The following is a 12559-nucleotide window of genomic DNA, read 5'->3' as shown; positions in this document are numbered from 1 at the left end:
TTCAAAGGTTCAGTATTTCTTCACTATCCATTTTGTACATTGTGCAACAGCTGTACACTTAGTAATGCATTGCGCAACTGATGGCCTTTCTAATCTAACACCATTTTAAAATTGTACTCTTTTGCACAAGGTCCCACTTAGTAGGCGGAATCACTTGCCCTCCACCGTGTGAAAGTGTACAAACTCAGCAATAGCATGATGGGAAAAATAGCCAACTTATGTAACCATGTATAAGAAAGCTGTGTCAGCTATTGCCAAGACCAGACCCTGACAAACTAGACAAAGCTAAGAATCCACATAATCGTACCATACAAGGCCAGAAGAGGGAAAATAGTGCCTGACCTTAGTAAAACCTGATAACAAAGCCACGATCTAGCAATGTCCTAATAACACAACCTCCTCATGACCTAGGTCCATCTGCGTCAAGGCATCATGAGGGCAGAGGTGAAAGCAAAATAGGACCACGTCTCTAAAGACAAAATACTGCAAATAAGTATACAGGGTCTTTCCATGACAACATGTTTGGTCAGACGTTATGACTGTATTGACATTTTTGAACAAGGTCTGTTTTTGTAAAATGATACAGCTTTTGTGTAAATTTTGAACGTTTTCTCCATGTCTTTGCGAGCTTGAGGAAGAATTAGCAGTTTGCCTTAACTGCTCTCTCACTTCAACCTATTGCCACACTGCATGCAGACTTTGGTCAATAAAGACGAAGTTGGTTTTATCGAAACAGAGTTGTAAAGTTGTTTTCTTCACAGTCTTGAAGTAGGAAAGATTTTAAAGACGACAACCGTGGCGTGTTTGATGGCAGGAGGGTGGATGGGAACCTTGCCACTTTCCTGCCTCCACCCTGAGTAAGTCCATAGGAGAAAGGCCCATGGAATGACTTTCAAAGGCATTCAATGTCTGAGTCAGGGACCTGACATCAGCATGGGAGGGGTCCGCTGAGACGCTCCATCCCACCATCAAACCCCCCCCCCCCCCCCCCCCCCCCCCATTGCCCCGCCATCACTCACCCCTGAACTGGAATCCAGCAATGAATCTGGGCCACAGGTGGGTGTCATTCCAGCCAGAGCCACCACCTCCTTGTGGCGCTATTGTTCAGTAGAGCTGTCGGCCTCTGATTGGTCTCGGCAGATGAGACTTCCGGCTCCAAGGTTCTTGGTCCTCGGGGAAGGCTAATGGCTGGCCTGTCAAGTGCCTGAGTGGAACAAGCAATGGGCCTTTCTGTGATACGAGGGTCTCACTAACTCTCTAACCAGTAGACAAGACCTCTGTCATCTCCACAAGATTCCATCCAGCATTGCAATACCCTTATCACAGCCAATTGCAGCCAAGTTAGAAATCTTTAACTCAATTGGAACATCCTTAACAAATTATGTGAAAATCTATAAAACAACGAGTTAGCATTTCTATAACTTTCATCATTTCAGGAAATCCCAAAGTTCTTCACAATCAATTAAATGTTTATGAAGTGTACTCAATGGTCTAATTTCTGCAAAGCAAAGTCCCAGAAACAGCAAATACATAAATTAATAGATTGTTTATTGAGTGATGTCAATTGAATGTTAAGTATTGGCCCTTCTTCTAATCGAGCTGTGGGATATTTTACATTGATCTGAGAGAGCTGACGGGGCCTCAGATTGACACCTCATCCAAAAGGCGCTCCTTCTGATTGTTCAGCTCTCCCCCAGTACCTCACTGAAACATCAGCCTAGGTTAAATGCTTGAGTATCTGCAATGGGACCTGACCCACAACCTTCGAACTCTGAGGCTAACATGGTACCCGCCTGAGCCAAGGCTGACATTTTGGCTTTGATTTTAACCTAACTTGCCAAGTTGGAGCAGGACAGGGTTGGATGCCTGTGATTGTACTCTCCGTTGACACCTCATTTTAGGGGGGGGGGGGTGGTGGGGGGGGGGGGGGGGGGGGGGGGGGGGCGGCGGGGGGGGGGGGGGGGGGGCGGCGGGGGGGGGGGGGGGGGGCTATGTTACATTCAGGGCTTATATCACACATATTACCTTGAATCTAGAGCTCTGGAAAAACAAATGTTAGATCCATAAAATATGAGAGATTACAAACCAAATCATAATCAGATTGTAGAAGAGAAAACAGAACCACTTAAGAGGCCGACTACCATTGTATAACCTCTGTGTGTCAATGTGTTGGACACACAGTTCGGACAGTTGGGAGGACATTCACTGCCTCTTCCTGACTGCCAAGCACCTGGGGAATGTTCTTTTATGTTGAAGATGCTGTATTAATGTGTGTTGCTGGAGTGAACATCAAGATCATGGGTGAAATTCTCCGGTATCGGCGCGATGTCCGCCGACTGGCGCCCAAAACGGCGCAAATCAGTCGGGCATCGTGCCGTCCCAAAGGTGCGGAATGCTCCACATCTTGGGGGGCCGAACCCCAACCTTACGGGGTTAGGCCCGCGCCGGACGATTTTTCGCCCTGCCAGCTGGCGGAAAAGGCCTTTGGTGCCCCGCCAGCTGGCGCGGAAATGACATGTCCGGGCGGCGCACGCGCGGGAGCGTCAGCGGCCGCTGACGGCATTCCCGCGCATGCGCAGTGGAGGGAGTCTCTTCCGCCTCCGCCATGGTGGAGACGGTGGCGAAGGCGGAAGGAAAAGAGTGCCCCCACGGCACAGGCCCGCCCGCGGATCGGTGGGCCCCGATCGCGGGCCAGGCCACCGTGAGGGCACCACCCGGGGCCAGATCGCCCCGCGCCCCCCCCAGGACCCCGGAACCCGCCCGCGCCGCCTTGTCCCGCCGGTAAGGTAGGTGGTTTAATCTAAGCCGGCGGGACAGGCATTTTAGCAGCGGGACTTCGGCCCATCCGGGCCGGAGAATCGCCGGGGGGGCCCGCCAACCGGCACGCCGCGATTCCCGCCCCCGCCGAATCTCCGGTGCTGGAGAATTCGGCAACCGGCAGGGGCGGGATTCACGCCAGCCCCTGGCGATTCTCCGACCCGGCGGGGGGTCGGAGAATCTCGCCCATGAAAAGAGCCAAGTACTTGCTGGAATTCTCTCCCACACCAGGTCGAATAGAGACTGGCAGATTTTAAGGTGATTTGGATATTTAAATGTTGGCACTGCCATGAAAGAAACTGTAGCTCCGCTGGCATCACATCTGGAAAGTGAACATCTGTTTTGCCCATTGAATAAATATGCTGTCCTTAGCTTTTTGAAGTAAAGATTACTATCCGGTTGAAGCTATCATTTAAAGGAATGCTGATCAGCGCCTTTTTCAAACATGTCTTATATTACCTGACAGTCACCAGCATTCTGTTTCATCTCGAGTCACACAAACCGAGTGTTGGCTGCACAAGTGCAGCTGGTGTTTTGGTGTTCTTCTCATCCTTTAGGTATCAGCTTTCTGCAAAATTGCAGTCACCTTTCATTTATTTAGGGCGCACATGCCAAACAACAATGTTACTGGCTGAAATAACATATATTATCAATAAAAGCATTAGTTTACAATCAATTAACAAAATATCATATCCTGCCCCTGTTAATTGGAGGATACGTCAATGAATAATTATTGTTTTACTGCTTTACCTCAAAGCTTCCCAAACTTTTACCCACTGTAACCCCATTTTACTACTTGAAAATTGGTGGAAACCCAGAGTGGAGAGTGAGGAGAGTTGTTGAGTGGGGCGTGAGGAGAATTGCCGAGTGGTGGTGAAGAGAGTTGTCGAGTGGGGGGTGAGGAGCATTGTCGAGGAGGGTTGTCGAATGGGGGGAGGTGGAGACAATTGTCTGGTAATTTACTGATAACAGACAGTCGGCAAATTGATCCATGATTCCCTGGTTCCCCTCTGTGACCTATCTCAAATAGCAGAATGACGTGTGCAATTTTCCAATTGATAGGAATTCCCAAATCACGAAAGAAATGTAGAAGTTGAGGCTTTACATTGTTCTCACCTGCTTCCTTTGTCAAGAGAATGCCGTTTTAAGAAATGTTTGGCTGCTCATGTTACTGCAGTGATGTCAGATTATGGGTGGAGCTGAGATCTGGCTCTGCATTTTAGTTTCACTTTGAGAAAAGCTTGGGTGTGTCTGTGTCTTTTTGCTTTCATTTTCAGTGTTGGAGCAGAAGCCTGACAAGCAGCTGTACTGCTGTTCTTTCTGCCATGAAAAGACTGTCTCTTGATCATTTGGTGAATTCAGAAATAAAAATGTTCTGAGTAGTGACTTTAACCTGATGTCCTTCTGTTAAAGGTTATGTTTTTTTGTAAGTCTTCTGGATGTTAAAAGGACAACGTACGCATTACTTAGTGTTGTATTCTTTGGGGGTTGTATTTGAATTAATGGTTGCTAACATGTTCACTGTTTGTGTTAAAAAGGTTAACTTGAGTTAATAGAATAAACATTGTTTTGCTTTAAAAAGTACTTTCCCATTTCTGCTGTACCTCACGTGCAGAGTGGGCCGTGTGCTCCCCACACCACAATCTATGAAAAGTTGTGGGTCAGGTGAATGCCATGATACACTTTGGGGTTCTCTAAACCCTGGCCCAATTCAAATTGGGGGCTCGTCTGGGATAAAAGTCTATCTATTGGATTGGCTTTGTGAACTTCAAGACAGTAAGGGGTGAGCATATTGTGGGTGCTTTTCAGGTGTGATATTTTAGTTTAAGTAGGAAGTGTGTTGTGGACAATGGCTCTTTCAGAGGCTCTGAAGTTTTTGGGGGTGGAGACAGTCACACGCAGTACCTTATGGACAGAGACTAAAAGCAGACTGTTAGATTTGGCAAAAACATTGCAGTTAACATTACCTGACAAAATGTGAAAAGGTGAGGTCATTATGGTGGTGGCTAAGCATTTAAAGTTGCCTGAGATACAGTTTGACTCATTGGAAATGGCAAAAATTCAGTTACAAATTAAACAAATGGAACATGAGAAAGAATTAAAGCAGCTTGAATACGAAAGTGAGAGAGAGGAAAGAGAAAGCGAGAGAGAGGAAAAAGAGAGAAAAGAAAGGAAAAAAGAAAGAATAGCCCTAGCAGAACAAAAAGAAAGAGAAAGGGAGATACAGATCAGGGAAAAAGATAAAGAGCGAGAGTTTGAACTTCAGAAAATGGCCATGAAACATGACAGTCAGTTAAAATTGGCAGACGTAAAGGGAAACGTACAGTTGGTTGATAGTGCTGAGGATAGTGAGAAAGAGCGTCAAAGTCAAAGGCTTGGTGTGGATCTATTTAAATATGTTCAAGCATTGCCAAGGTTTGACGAGAAGGAGGTGGAAGTATTTTTCATTTCATTTGAGAAGGTGGCTAAACAAATGAAATGGCCACAGGACATGTGGGTATTACTGATTCAAACAAAGCTGTTAGGTAGGGCGAGTGAAGTGTTTGCATCAGTACCGGAGGAGCTATCTGGGACGTATGAGGAGGTGAAAAAATCCATCTTAGGTGCATATGAACTCATGCCTGAAGCTTACAGACAAAGGTTTAGAAATTTACGGAAATAATTTGGTCAAACATACATGGAGTTTGAAAGGATCAAACAGAGTAATTTTGATTGGTAGATAAGGGTTTTGAAAATAGACCAAACGTATGAAGCTCTCAGAGAAATTATACTTTTGGAGGAGTTTAAAAGTTCAATTTCTGATGTAGTGAGAACTCATGTGGAAGAGCAGAGGGTTAAAACTGCGTGATTAGCAGCAGAAATGGCAGATGATTATGAATTAGTTCATAAATCAAAGCTTGGTTTCCAACATCAGTTTCAGCCTGTGAGAGATAGAAACTGGGGACGTGAGAAATACTCAAGTGGTAAAGGTAAAGGTGATCTGATGGGAGATAATAAGGAGAGTGTAGCTCAGATTAAAAAAGAAATCCAGGAGGGTGGAAAACAAATGAAAAATTTCAAATGTTTTCACTAATAAACTAGGCCATGTAAAGTCACAGTGTTGGTGGTTGAAGAAAAGCACTGGGAAGGTTGATGTGGTAAAACAGGATAAGACAGTGGGGTTTGTTAAAGTGGTAAAGGAAAGCCCAAGTGAAGCAAAGGAGGTGCAAATGATTGTACAGCCTGATCAAGAGGTGATTGATAAGAAGGTGCCAGATCTCTTTAAAGAATTTACTTGTGTGGGTAAGGTTTACTCATGTGTATCAGGTGGAGCAAGGAAGGAAGGCACAATTATAAGAGATACGGGAGCTAGTCAATCTTTAATGGTAAGAGATGAGGAGTTATGTAGTCTGGGAAGAATATTGCCAGAAAAGGTGGTAATATGTGGAATTCAAGGTGAGAGGAGTAGTGTTCCATTATTTAAGGTAAGGTTGGAAAGTCCAGTGACGAGTGGTGAAGTGGTAGTAGGAATAATAGAGAAACTATCTTGTCCAGGAATACAGTTTATCTTGGGTAATGATATAGCTGGATCGCAGGTGGGAGTGATGCCTATTGTGGTTGATAAGCCAGTGGAAAATCAAACAAATAAAGCGTTGAAGGACGAAAATCCTAGGATTTTTCCGGAATGTGTAGGAACAAGGTCGCAAAGTCACAGGTTAAGACAAGAGGAGAAATCAAAGAGTGAAGATGAAGTTGAAGTGCAATTATCAGAAACTATTTTTAATCAGGTGGTTGAAAAAGAACAAGAACAGGTGGAGGATGAGACGGATATTTTTAGTTCAAGAAAATTGGCAGAGATACAACAAAAAGATATAGAAATAAAACGGATGTATCAGAAAGCATACATGGAAGAGGAATCTGTGTGTTTACCGGGGTTTATTACCGTAAAAGTGATATCTTGGTGAGAAAATGGAGACCTTTACATATGCAGGCAGATGAAAAGTGGGCAGAAGTTCATCAAGTAGTATTGCCGGTAGGGTATACAAAGGAGGTGTTGCGAGTTGTACATGAGGTACCAGTGGGAGGTCATTTGGGAATAAGGAAAACTCAAGCTAAAATCCAGAAACACTTTTATTGGCCTGGACTACCTAAAGATGGAGTTAAATTTTGTCAATCATGTCACACATGTCAAGTGATAGGGAAACCTTAAGCAGTGATAAAACCAGCGCCCTTAATACCCATTCCAGCATTTGAGGAACCTTTTACAAGGGTCCTAATTCATTGCATAGGACCGCTTCCTAAAACAAAAAGTGGGAATCAATATCTTTTGACTATAATAGATGTGTCTACTAGGTTTCCAGAGGCCATTCCAGTATGTAATATTACAGCTAAAAAGATTGTGGAGAGGTTACTTAAATTCATTACTCGATATGGACTACCCACAGAAATACAATCGGATCAAGGATCGAATTTTACCCCAAGGTTATTCAAAGAAGTTATGGATAGCTTAGGAATAAAACAATTTAAATCAACTGCATACCATCCAGAATTGCAGAGAGTGTTAGAAATGTGGCATCAAACATTAAAGACAATGTTCAGGGCTTACTGTCAAGATTATCCAGAGGATTGGGATAAAGGAATTCCATTTGTACAGTTTGCAATTAGGGATGCAACTAATGAGTCAACCAAATTTAGTCCTTTTGAACTAATTTTTGGTCATGAGGTAAGAGGACCACTTAAATTGATTAAGGAAAAATTGGTGAATGAGAAATCGGAAATGACATTCTTGGATTACGTGTCAAAATTTAGGGAACGATTAAATAGAGCAGGTGAATTGACTGGACAACATTTAAAAGTTGCACAAAATGTGATGAAACGGGTAGCAGACAAGAAATCCAAAGTTCGTAGTTTTGCCAGTAGGGATAAAGTTTTAGTGTTGTCACCAGTGGTAGGTGAACCTTTAAAAGCAAGGTTTTGTGGACCTCATCAGATTGAAAGTAAATTAAGTGAGGTGAATTATGTGGTAAAAACGGCAGATAGAAGGAAAACTCATCGAGTGTGTCATGTGAATATGCTTAAAAGGTACTTTGAAAGGGAAGTAGAGAAAAAGGAGGAGGTTTTATTGATTCTAACTCAAAGTGACGAACCAAATCCAGATGACTGTGAATTTGACAGACCTCAAATTAAATTGGAAAACGAGGATGTTCTTAAAAATTGGGATAAATTGTTGAGTTACCTTCCAGAGGAAAACGGACTGACCTGAAAGAGTTATTCATATCACTTGGGCAAGTTTGTAGAGATAAATTGGGAAGTACTAAAATGGCTATACTAGATGTAGATGTGGGAATTGCTGTTCCAATCAAACAACATCCATATAGACTTAACCTTTTAAATTTGGCACAGGTTGACAAAGAGATTGAGAGTATTTTTAAAAATGGCATAATTGAAGTGGGTTGCAGCTAATGGAGCTCACCCATAGTGATGGTACCAAACCCAGACGGTACCCAATGGTTGTGTGTGGACTATAGAAAGGTCAATGCAGTTACAAGAAGGGACTCTTATCCTATCACACGTTTGCAGGATTGCATTGAGAAAGTGGGACTATCAGCTTTTATTTCCAAACTGGATTTACTTAAAGGTTAGTGGCAGGTACCTTTATCCGAAAGAGCGAGGGACATTTCAGCTTTTGTGACTCCAGATGGTATATACCAATTCAAAGTTATGCCATTTGGCATGAAAAACGCCCCAGCCACATTTCAACGGTTAACTAACAAAGTTGCTTCAGGATTACCCAATTGTGTGGTATACATCGACGATCTGATAATTTTCAGCCAGACATGGAAAGAAAATTTAAAACATCTGATGGAGTTATTCGATCGACTTCAGGAGGCGGATTTGGTGATAAACCTAGCATAAAGTGAATTTGGAAAAGGCCAAGTCACTTTCTTTGACCATACAATTGGACAGGGTCGAGTGGTCACACGGAATGTGAAACCAACAGTTATTGAAGCATTTCCGATACCCTCATTACAAAGGGAAATAATGTGATTTCTTGGCATGAGTGGATTTGTTCGAACATTGGTGAAAAATATTTGTAGCGTGGTTGATCCACTGACGGACTTGCTCAAGAAGCGTAACAAATTCCAGTGGCCAGCAGAGTTTCAACAGGCATTTGACAGCCAGAAAGCTGTGATAACCAATGCTCATGTGTTGGAAAATTACAAGGGACTCTGTGATCAGATTGAACGAAAGGACCTGACTTTAAAGAGAAATGCCGAGGTGCAGAGAAATGGACGGATCATGCAGAGACCTTCTTGTTCAAAGAGACTGTCAATTGAGAAGGATTTCAGTTGGAGGATGAAGAACGAGAACAAAATGGACTATATTATTATACCTGTTTGCGTGTAGTGTTTTTTGAAACAAAAAAGTATATTTACTGTGTGCATTTCTTAAAGGATAGTGAGAAGGTGAAAAATGAAACCATCTTGAAATTGATGGGTTTTCTTTCTTGGGGGGAGGTGTCATGAGAATGCCGCTTTAAGAAATGTTTGGCTGCTCATGTTACTGCAGTGATGTCAGAGTGTGGGTGGAGCTGAGCTCTGCTTTTTAGTTTCACTTTGAGAAAAGCTTGGGTGTGTCTGTCTTTTTGGTTTCGTTTTCAGTGTTGGAGCTGAATCCAGACAAAGCAGGTGTACTGCTGTTCTCTCTGCCATGAAAATACTGTCTCTTGATCATTTGGTGAATTCATAATTATAAATGTTCTTAGTAGTGACTTTAACCTGATGTGCTTCTGTTAAAGGTTTTGTTTTTTTTGTAAGTTTTCTGGATGTTAAAAGAACAGCATACGCATTACTTAGCGTTGTATTCTTTGGGGGTTGTATTTGAATTAATGGTTGCTGAGATGTTCAGTTTGTTTTCAAAAGGTTAACTTGAGTTAATAGAATAAACATTGTTTTGCTTTAAAAAATACTTTTCCATTTCTGCTGTACCATATCTGTAGAGTGGGCCGTGTGCTCCCCATACCACAATCTATTAAAAGTTGTGGATCAGGTGAACTCCACTTTGGGATTCTCTAAACCCTGGCCCATAACACCTTTTAAACCCCAGGATGGGAACTGGGGAATTGTTTATGTCATTATTTTCTTCATTACCGCTTCTTTGCTTACATTAATTTTGGCATTGATAATATCACCATTATTAATTTTTAACAGGACCACATTACTCCTGCACCCTCTTTTTTCAAGTATAATTGCAGCCAATTGTGTTAATTTCATTATCCATTGCAAGTTTCATTTCACACTTCCCTTTCTGTAGTTACTATTTATGTTTTGTCACCTTTTGCTGCTCTTTGTACCTTTTCTATTTGCCAAGATCGATCTTTTTTTTGTTGCAGTTTATGGGTTATTTTTGTTGTTTCTTTTTGGGTCAGTAGAGACTTTGCACCTTAGGGGTATGAATTGCATAAAATTCATTATTGAGCACCTCTCTCTGATCTTCAATCAGTTTACTCATTGACAGATTTTCACAGTTCACTGTTTCATTGTATTGACGCCAGTCTTACCTTTAATGTAACTGTTTCACATCTCTACCTTTCAAATACTATCTTCGACTCAACCATTTTGCAATCGCTATTGGATAAATGTTCACCCGCCATTAGGCAGTTAACTAAATGTGGCTCATCACTAAATTTAAAAGAGAACTTCCACTACCAGATCAGGGCAACTCATGATGGGTAATAAATGCCAGCCTTGTCTGAGTCACCCACATACGCAGGACAAACTAGATAAGAATTGAGGAACAGATTAAGTCCCATTAGGAAAGATGAGACTGCCTGAAGTACCATCCGTACCGATTAGAGTCTGGCAAAACAAATGGAACTGAATTTCTGAGGAGCCACTGACGATGAAGTGCTGAAAAATGTCTTTGATTAGCAGCTCACTCCTGACGAGCGGTCGCCTCTCGACATGATACCTAATTGCGTATTTTGAAAGAGCCCCAGCACTCTGCTCGGACTTAGCCTGCATAACTGGTCGGGATCCAAAAGCAAATATTAAAACTGTTGACTCTTTTTGCGATTGCCGGGGTTGTGGCACTGGATAGGAAGCCGCTAAATGGCACTCTTGCCAAACCCTCCTGATCTGTTCAACTTCTTGTTGCCTCAGGTTATGTCGAAGCCGCTGTGATCCCTGTCGGGGCCAGGAGGATTCGTGTGGTCGAGGAGAAACCAGCCCACAGCTTCCTGGGTAATTAATGATGATTTGCTGCCACTCTGAATTTTTTCTCCAATAACGTTTGACAAAGAAAGTAAGCTTGCTGGGACAAATTTCACTCTTAATATACCTGGGTGTAAAGGTACACCACAATGGAACATACAGAAAGAAGCCAGGATTTGGGGGCTCGCAGCCAGTGAAATATTCCACCTGATCTGTTAACAATTTAAAGAATGAGGCTGGCTCGATGGCTGGCTGGGATCCTCCTCCCTGTGCTCCCTCCGTGCTCTGCACTATTACAATCAAATGCAGGATCAGGAACATCTAACCCACTATGTTATCTGTCTTGCCATTTTACTGTGTTAAAGGTGCTATATCAATGTAGCGTTGATGCTTTATTATTGATTCTATTCCCATTGCTTATTGACAAAATTAAATCCACTTGTCCGTAAAGAAATCAAGAATGTAATTATGTTGCTGCTCCACAACAGTGTATTTCCCATAATCAGCCTGCACTGATACAGTTGATCCCAGTAAGTCGCCATCATACTGCTGTTTAGAATTGTAATGATCTGGATGTGAAGCAGAGAGGGTGCAGAAGAGATTTACCAGGATGTTGCCTGGTATGGAGGGCATGAGCTATGAGGAGCGATTGAATAAACTCGGTTTGTTCTCACTGGAACGACGGAGGTTGAGGGGCGACCTGATCGAGGTCTACAAAATTATGAGGGGCATAGACAGAGTGGATAGTCAGAGGCTTTTTCCCAGGGTAGAGGGGTCAATTACTAGGGGGCATAGGTTTAAGGTGAGAAGGGCAAGGTTTAGAGTAGATGTATGAGGCAAGTTTTTTACGCAGAGGGTAGTGGGTGCCTGGAACTCGCTACCGGAGGAGGTGGTGGAAGCAGGGACGATAGCGACGTTTAAGGGGCATCTTGATAAATACATGAATAGGATGGGAATAGAGGGATACGGACCCAGGAAGTGTAGAAGATTTTAGTTTAGATGTGCAGCATGGTCGGCACAGGTTTGGAGGGCCGAAGGGCCTGTTCCTGTGCTGTACTTTTCTTTGTGCTATTAGGTTTTCAGCTTCTGTTGTGGCAGTATTATAGGGAAATGGTTTTCAGTTATTTTTACTGAAGGTTTTTATGATGTTTTATTTATTTCTGGGATGTCGATATTGCTGATAGGCCGGCATTTATTGCCCATCCCTAATTACCCTTGAGAAGCTGGTTATTGAACTGCTGCAGTTTATGTGGTGTAGGTGCACTCACAATGCTGATTCCCAGGGAGGGAGTTCCAGGATTTTGACCCAGTGACAGTGAAGGAACGACTGACATATTTACAGGTCAGGATGGTGAGTGACCTGGAGAGGAACTTCCAGGTGGTGGTGTTCCCAGGTATCTGCTGCTCTTGTCCTTCTGGGTGATGGCAGTCGTGGGTTTGAAAGGTACTGTTGAAGGAGCCTTGGTGGGTTGCTGTAGTGTACCTAGCAGTTCACACACGGCTGCTACTGAGAGTTGGGGGTGGAGGAAGTGAATGTTCAAGGTGGTGGA

General features: G+C 43.1%; 1 protein-coding gene across 1 annotated transcript in view; it reads left to right on the top strand.

Moving 5' to 3' along the window:
* Positions 1 to 12559, top strand: part of adamts17 (ADAM metallopeptidase with thrombospondin type 1 motif, 17) — a 654840-nt gene that overhangs the window by 491869 nt on the left and 150412 nt on the right. The window contains exon 16 of the mRNA XM_072468796.1: positions 10959 to 11039. Within this exon, the coding sequence (XP_072324897.1) occupies positions 10959 to 11039 (81 nt within the window). The remainder of the gene's footprint in view (positions 1 to 10958; positions 11040 to 12559) is intronic.

Source organism: Scyliorhinus torazame, chromosome 12 (genome assembly GCF_047496885.1).
Source record: "Scyliorhinus torazame isolate Kashiwa2021f chromosome 12, sScyTor2.1, whole genome shotgun sequence".
NCBI lineage: Eukaryota > Metazoa > Chordata > Chondrichthyes > Carcharhiniformes > Scyliorhinidae > Scyliorhinus > Scyliorhinus torazame.
Note: the sequence above shows the minus strand (reverse complement) of the source record. Positions and strands in the feature narration are given on the sequence as shown.